The sequence below is a fragment of the Myzus persicae genome, unplaced genomic scaffold (assembly GCF_001856785.1).
Source record: "Myzus persicae strain clone G006 unplaced genomic scaffold, MPER_G0061.0, whole genome shotgun sequence".
Lineage (NCBI taxonomy): Eukaryota > Metazoa > Arthropoda > Insecta > Hemiptera > Aphididae > Myzus > Myzus persicae.
In genome coordinates, this window is record NW_019103500.1 from 271364 (window position 1) to 280665 (window position 9302).

Sequence of the window (9302 nt, forward strand, 5' to 3'; positions counted from 1 at the left end):
GGGTTAGTGCACCTAGTACATTACATACATACTATTAACCAATTTTTTATTTACGGTGACATATCGAACAATTAAGTCACAATTCACAATAATATTATATTGTGTTTATTAACCTAATATTGTACATATTGTACCAATTGCCATCAATATTGAATAACATGTTATACCGTTATATTTACACAACAAAAACACTTCGTTATAACTCGGTGTAAAAAAAGCTAAGTTAAAAAAAAAAATTAATAATGATTAAAGCTTTAAAAGATGTGATAAAATATGGAAATTAAATAAAATGACATTTTATAATATAACAAATACCTATGATGACAAATAAGATCAATTTTAATGTTAAATACTTAGTCAACATATAGTTGATACATTATTAATTACTGTAAATACTGTAGAGGTAACTTAATTGTATTTATTTAAGTATACTTCTACGTCCTGCCAAACAGTTAAACATAATATGTTGACTAAGTATTTAACATTGCAATAAATTGATCTGATTTGTCGTCATAGGTATTTTTGTTATATTATAAAATGTCATTCTACTTAATTTCCAGATTCTATCACGTCTTTTAAAGCTTTATTCATTATTAATTTTTTTTTTTTTTAACTTAGCTTTTTTTACACGGAGTTATAACGAAATGTTTTTGGTGTGATATTAACTATTTTTAATGTTGATGTGTTAATTATCGTGTCTTCTATAATAATTCTAATAATAATTTAATAATAATAATAATATTATTACGTTACGCAGTAATATAATAATATAAGTATGAACACGTCGCGAACAATCGAGTGCAAACTAGGATTAATTAAGAACTAAATCCTTGGTTTGTTGTTTGTTTTTGCAATATTGTCAGCTGTCACCACGGAGTAATAATATCGCCCGTGCATCGTCGTAGTACATCGACTCATCGCTTATCCTCACTCTTCCGTACGCAAAATCAGTCTTAAAAGTACTTTAACATTTTTGCTTATAACTTACAAACTATCAAACCAATCTGCTAGCGAATTCTTCTGTTCACAACTGCACAATATTTCTGATCGATTGATACCTCATACTACTTTATATATTCAGCCGTTTGCCCTGTAGATGTTGGTAAAGGATTGACATAAATTAGGACGATTTTTCAATGTTAAAACTCGGTGTCCTGTTATTATACGTTAGTGGCTATTTCGTTATTTTTACTCCGTTTTTTTTTTTTTTACTTAGCTTCGCGCAATCGCGCCACTACCGTCGCGCTGGATAGTTGGGAAAAATATTATTTATTTTCTAATTTTTATTAATTCTCCAGAAGCGATAGCTATAATAGGACTATCGCTATAGCTGTATTAAACATATCGTAAAGTTTATCGTGATTGAGTGAATCGTATTCGTACATTGTGATTATCGTACATTCGTATTCGTATTTCGTACCGTTACCTTAACCGTATTGACCATTTTATGCTAAATTATATTTTACTTATTGTTTGATGTTCTTGGGAATACGTTTCTTTTGAGATTGTGATTTCGATTTTTAATAAATAATTTAATTTAAATATGTTTGAAATATTTAAATTTAAATCTTTTATTAATTATTCTTTTTTTTATGTTTGTAATTATTTAAGTTGTTATGATAACGAATCAACGAGAACAATTGATTATGAGTGATTTATTGTAAAAATTAGTTTGTTAAAGGTGTGACGGCAACGCCCCCGTGGATCTGTTTGTCATAAAATATTTGAGCCCCCCTCAATATTTCACAAGATCTCCACCTTTGAATTCTATTTATACTTTATAATGACACGAACGACGTTAATTTAATTAATTTAAATTTAAAAACGACTTAACTAACTGATTTTATTCACGTAAAATAACTTCAAACTTTACTATAACCAGTCAGATTGGACATGAATATTACACATGATAACTGTTGAAGTGTTAACTTCAAATAAATCCCTGTTTAATTATTATGACGTATGAATAGAACAACTACTCTATTGTTTAAATTATTATTATGCACTAGCCGATCTTGGACGCTTTCCACTGTCATTCGAGAAGGTGAAAAAGAAAATTAGCAAATTAAAATTATTTAATTTCCAGAGTCTTTTTAAATTGTATCTAATATACAAAAATGTTAAATGCCGCCCTAGATGTGGGTTGGGCCCATAGGCGCAGTTTTAGTTTCTAACTTGGAGGGGCTCAACACATTTAAACATATTTATATCAGGCACGTTTAGGCCCTATTCAAATAAAAATATGGCGATATCATATTTCTCACCTACTTTCCTACATTTAATATATTATAATGCATCTATTAATAAACCTAAAAATATTCGTATGAAAAAAATAACAACATTAAGGTAAATAAATGTAATATATATATATTTATTAAGTATATTATTATAATTCGGTTAGAAATTGCAAATTTTTCCAATATTTTTTCGTTGGACAATTAATTTGAAAAATCTCGTTCCCATATAAATCAATGACAAATTTGTAAATTCATCTTGATTCGTAGATGTTCGAAGTCAATTTTTAAGATTTCTCATTACTTAGAATGATCTCTCACATGTTGCAGAGCTAATTGGAATTTTTAAAGATGATGATAACAGTTTCTATAAATTAGGATAAAGCTCTGCATCTTGCACCTTGCACGGACTTGTTTAATGTTTCCAGATTTAATCGTTGGAAACAATTTTTTTCAAACAACATTTACTGTATTATGTAGATTAGATAATTAATGAAGGATTTAATACTTCAATTAAAATATGAATTTTTGAAGTGGTTAAGCCCCTCCAAGCCCCCCCCCCCAAATTGCGCCTATGGTTGGGCCCAGGCCCGGGCCACGGTGGCACGCGGGTTGTGTTTGTTCTTTGTGTAGTCTATAGAATCAAACAGAGTGCAACAGGAACGCATACCGTGATCGTGACGGTCGTCGAACGAGCACCGAACAGTTACTGCCACCGTCGCCGCCGCCGCCGCCGCCGTTGAAACCGAAGAAAAGTGCCGACTAGTGCATGAGACTCTGGTACTCCGAACCCACATTTTTCGTATAAGGTTTTTACTGCCGCGATCAACGCGATTCAACCGAAGACCAACTTGATATTACCAATGTACCAGTTACTGCCATCGTCGCCGTCGCCGCCGCCACCGCCGTCGAAACCGAAAAAAAGCGCCGACTAGTGCATGATATCCTGGTACTCCGACCCCACATTTTTTGAATAAGGTTTTTACTGCCGCGATCAACGCGATTCAACCGAAGACCAACTTGATATTACCAATATACCAATATAATTATGACGACTTCGTAGGGAATCTCGTTTTCCTGGCGCGATCGTAATAAGCGTAAATTGGATAAAAAAAATTGGTGAAAACAGCGAGTGAGGTTTATTTACTACCTATTCAGTTCTTACATTAATTGATGTTCTAATAATATAGCAAGGACGTTGTAGGAACGATGCAGGGACGATGTAAAATAACGACGGAGGTAAATTACCAAACGAACGTAATAGGATCATATACGGAGATCGCGATGCCTAAGCCCTACAGCCGCCGTCGCAAGCACTAGTAACCGATGACGCGAAAAAAGTAGCGACTAGCAAGTGAGACCCTGGTACATGGTCTCCGCAAGTGAACCCGTTTCGTTCAAAAGACAGATCTTCCCCGCTGGAAGAGAGACTACAACACATGCCGCCGTCCGGCACACAGTGTTACCAATGCTACAGTCGCACACACAGTGCCACCAGCCGTCGTCGCTGCGAAAATCGTAGAACAGTAACGAATTGTACGTGTGACCCTCGTTCATACCCATTGTTGGTGAACCCGACATACAGAAAAATGTGTATCTTGATTTTTTTGTTTTTTTAGACTTGCGTTGTGTGACAATCGGCAAAAAAGAATTACCTTTTTTCTATATTATAATTTCCAAGTCCTTACAAAAAATATTTATGAAATTATATACGCATGAGCCACTATATAAACTGTTTTGTTTTACATTTCTAAAATGTTTTACTAACAACAAAAACAAAATTGTATAAATAACAATTTTAAGATATAGGACAGACATCCATCCAATTATGTAGCATGAAACAGCATTCATATTGTACCTATACAGTAACCTACGAATTAAAAGGTTACTGAGTCTTAACTCATACATTAGTTTAAATAATTATTAAAAATAAAAATAAAAACTTGCTGCAAAATATTAATACATCTAGGTATAGGGTGATTTTTTTTATCGTAATTGATCATTATTTCAAAAACTGTTAACGCTTTTGAAAATGTGTTATTTTTAATAATTACTGTAAAAAATAAAAATAATATCATATTTCATTTTTTACCATCTCAATCGTTATATTTTGTAAGTGTATATTTAAAAAATGTGAGACTAGGTGAAATCAACAAGCATGAACAATATCCGACGAAATCAATTTGCATATGTATATGATAAACGGTATGCCGAAATAATGAATACAGCCGCCGGAGTAGATACTAAATCTGCGAAACCTATACATATATATTATATATATGGTGAATATAATACCTAAGCATCACTTGTAAAGACCCTTGCTCCAGGGCTGCTGTCTACGATCAGTCCAACGAGACCTTGAAACGGTACTATTGTGCTATTGTGTACATTTGTCATTGTGAGTGTAAGTAAGGTGTGGCGTGCTTCGTTTTATACCTCCCATTATTTAAAAGTAAAAAGAGTGGGTAGTGCGGTTCACCTTCTTCGTGGTAACCGTGCATTTCATTTTCCAGTTCACATTTTGTCTCGGTCCCTAGGCAGACGTTTTGCTCTCCCGTTGTTGACTTCTCTCGCGTGTGCGTCGCAAATCGTTTTGATTTTACTGTCGGTCTAAATTCATTTTTTCGACGTATAGTTCGCATTTAATCGTCCGACCTACAACGCTATGGCGTCTATGGCATGTATATTTATATTACTTGCCATCACTTCCCTCAAGGTGGTTGCCTTCAGAGATGAAAAAGGAAATAAAATAACAGATATGACAGTACAAAAACATGTTGAATGTGAGTATAAATAAATATACCTATACAATTTTCATGGTTTTGAATTCTAAACAGAGAGGTTGAATATATTAATTTTACAATAATGTATGTGTTTTTTGTGTCTGTTGTCACTTTTTGTGGTGTTAAAAATACTTCGATTTTCTACTTCAGCATCTTTTCTGGTAGAATAGAATTGCATACTGTGTAGTAGAGCTGAGGTTGCAGTAGATCCAGAAGATAATTTGGTTGAGGCAGTATTGGGTTTTGGAATAATTTAAAAGATAAAATACACAAGGTGGATAGGTAGGCAATAATAGGTACAGTAAGTCGGTGTAAGGGGACGAATAGGTGGTTATTAGTTTATTACACTCAAATGGCGATCAATGTTTACGCCTTACAATGAAAGTAGGCAACTTTACTGACATAAATGAATAATTCTATTAGTAGGGTCTAGAGCTTATCGCGTCATATATATATATATTTGTTTACATAACTATACAAATTACTAAAAGTGGTAGTTAATTTAACATACTTCCTGAAGTCCGATAGTAATTTCGAAAAAATGATTGAAAATAACATAATCCGCTACTAAAATAAGCTCTTTAGGAATTGCTTTTTTTGTTATTTAAAATCATAAGTGCCCAAATTAAATACAATGTTTTTGGAACTAATTCATGGGATTTTTGAAAACAGTATCTTAATTTTAAGGCTATTTAAAATTGAAAGTTGAAAATTTACATCTTAAAAATAATAGATATTTTATCAAAGAATTTATACATAAACCTATAAAAAATTTAAAACGTATAAAAACCATGTGCTTCGATCCCCTTAATTTTAGATTCTTAGTGGAGCGGTGAATGTATTGATTTTTTGATATTTTCACAACTATATAAGATATTATATAATAATAGATATATATATACTATATAAGCTGTTTACTGACATTTTCAGTTTTCATTTTTTTCTATAAATGTCAACACAATTTTATTTGTTGAGTAAAAAAGCTTGAACATTTATTTTAAGGTTCATGATATATTGTTACAACAGCAGTTGAAAAGTATTAAAAATACATATTATGTAAGATATTGACAACATTCATCAAAATACATCCATAACAGAGACTCCTCTAGACACCTACAACTGTACCTCTGTAGAGAAGAGCTTCATCCATTTTTCAATTTTATTCGTAGGTATTTACCGATTGACATAACCAAATAAATAAATATAATAATATGCAATTTTAATTTTTTATTATTGACTGTACATGAAATGATCGTAACGAGCGTAATTTGGATGATAAAAAAGTTGAAAAAACGACGCTTCATGGTTTGTTTTTTACTCGGTTGTTGTTTTGTTTTTTTATTCGATGTCGTATGAAGTTTGTGTTTTACGCAGTTGGTTCATCCGATATTGTATGAACGTAGCAAGGACGTTGTAGGAACGGTACAGGGACGATGTAAAATAACGTCGGAGGTAAATTACTAAACGAATGTAATAGGATCGTATACGGTGATAGCGATGCCCGCTACTGCCGCCGTCGCAATAACTGGCATCCGACGCCGCCGCCTGAAAAATCGAAGAACAGTAACGACTAGCACGTGCGATCCTGGTACTGGTATCCAGTAAATGTGAATCCGCGACAAGCATTACAAAAAATCGAAATAGTAATAATGTCGGAGATCAAACGAATGTGTGTTTGTGACTCCGCCTACGAACTACGATGCGATGTCACACGAGTAACGTTCGAATACCCTTTTGGCGGCATATTTGAAAAACAAATAATTTCAGTACCCACATTCGAAGTTCGCACGCAGTTGGTGAACGTTACCTAAAATATCAGGTTTTAATAATACGGCGGCTGACGGAGGCGGAGCCACCAACCACACATTCGTTTGTCCCCGACATTGGCAATAGGCTGACTCCTAGTCAGGCAAAGAATCGTTTTTCGAATTAAATTATTTATTATTTTATTCAAATACATCCATTACAACTTGACAGCAGAGCTGTACCCACTTGTCCACTGGTCTTTTATCAAATTTATATTTGAATATTTTTACCTCTTTATGCTATTTTTTTGTTGTATTTTTACCCGATTACAAATATAATGAGTATAAAAATACATGATAATATATTTTGTAGATTTTAATATATAACAATTATTACATAATGTAAGTTTATAATATATAAATAAAAAAATCATTACTTATATTACAATATACTAATTCTATTATATTATTTCAAAGGATTTTTCGAAAAAATCGATTTTTGTTTTTGGCGTAACTCTAAAAAAAATATGACCATAGATACATTACATTTCCACTAAATGTTTGTGTTAGCATTTTCTTTACACCATACAATTTTTAAAATATTTTGACTTGTGTTGAACTCTTTATAAGCATATAACATATTTTCGATTATTATTTTTTTTTTTAAACTTATTTCGATAAACAATTTTCGCTTTGTCATAAAACTTGAAAATGTAATATAGGGTTCCTCGTAAGTTGTTGTTAGTGGAAGTTAAAAAAAAATTTATGATTTTCAATTTTCAATTTTTTTAGTTTTTATTTTTATAAATTTCAATAAAAAATTTTATTTGTTGGGTTAAAAAACACGTATTTGTTTTATTATCATATAAAGTACAAATTTTTACTAAATATTGAGATTAATTATTGAATATTGAAAAATTATTTTGTAGATAAAAATGTATTAAATGTTCAACTTTTATAGCTAAGTATTGAACATTTAAAACAATGGTCCACGTAAGTATTTAATTCTATAAAAAAAAAAATCGAAAAATTAACATGAACACAGGCTTTTTATGGTTATTTTGAGTTAAAATTTAGATGAAATTACCCATTAACACAAAGAATAACGATTTGAGTCATTTCGTTGCAATTTGGTTCTAAAACAGCCCAATTTTACATACGTGTATATAATAATTTTCTAGCATCATTGATAATTTTAGAACAATATTATGGATAATATTAACTCAACTTACCAACTACCTTATTAATAATAAGTTATACAAATTTTAAATTTTCTAGACTGACATACCGTCTCCGCTTAGAATCGTTTTTTTGTATACAATGATATTATATTATATTTAATAACATCCATCAGGTAACCTTCTAGGCACTTAATGTACAGTAGAGTTAAATTAACTTAGTATCTTTTTTGAGCTTCCAATTTTAGAAATAAATTAATTCGAAAGAACATCATTTGCTTGATAACACAGCTAGTCACAATATCTTACTAGATACCAAAGCTATACTTTTAGTCGTGTAACGACGATGAATTCAATCACCCGAATAACGTATTAAAAAAAAATTATGAATTAATCGAACTTAAAAGTAAAATTCTAAATACGTAATATTATATACTAGGAAGTTTCTAATGTTAGGACATTTTGTTGTACCCTCATCCTTTTTGAAAATATCGATTAATAATAGGTAGGTATGTTTTAGAGACTTGCAGCGTGCGCAAGGGCGTGTAAGTCCGGCGGCGATTCATCACTGCCGAAATATCTACAGAGTTTTATAATTTAAAAAACACACAATACGTGAGGACATTAAACTGAAATAATTGTATAGACAATTAATAAGTATAAAACGCTTGTAATGTAATGTGTTATATTTTGCCTTGTCTTATGTGTGTTGCAGATTTAGAAAGAATCAATGGCGTGTACTGTCCTCCACTTGGCCTAACGGATAGGTACAATGTTACGGTAGTTGATGATGAGTGGTCGCGGATAAGCGGATGCGCCTATATTCAGCGTCACCCTCCCGTAAGCCCTTCACAACTGTTTCATTTGTGGCTGCGCCGTTCCAAAAACGGCAACACTGGAAATTGTTTGGACCTGACAAGTACGAAATAATCAATAATTATTGCTATAACAGTATGCTATGCACATTGTGGGGATCATATACATTGTGGGGATCATATACATTGTGGGGATTAAATACATCCATAGTCTACATGTATTGAATAATATAACAAATTATACCCAAAATTACATTTCTAATATCACCGCTAGACTCAAAGCTGGATATTAAAAAGTTAAAAAGTAGAAGTTAAGTTACTCAATTTTAATTAAGTTGTATAAAGAGATAAATATATTTTTTAGAAATAACTTCTGCGTACAGTAGCTCATGAATTAATTAATTAAATTGTCAAGTTAAGTTAAATTTGTTTCCTTATTTAAGCCTTATGCCCCGTGGATCTAATAAGCATATGTTTTTGTAATAATTGAAAGTATAAGATATTATTTAGGCACCTACTAAATTGTACTGTTTTGTACTGTTTCTGG

General features: G+C 31.6%; 1 protein-coding gene across 1 annotated transcript in view; it reads right to left on the reverse strand.

The window, feature by feature from the left end:
• Nucleotides 1-4631, reverse strand: part of LOC111034613 (peroxidase-like) — a 12269-nt gene extending 7638 nt beyond the window's left edge. The window contains exon 1 of the mRNA XM_022315902.1: nt 4551-4631. Within this exon, the coding sequence (XP_022171594.1) occupies nt 4551-4631 (81 nt within the window). The remainder of the gene's footprint in view (nt 1-4550) is intronic.
• Nucleotides 4632-9302: the final 4671 nt, after the last annotated feature.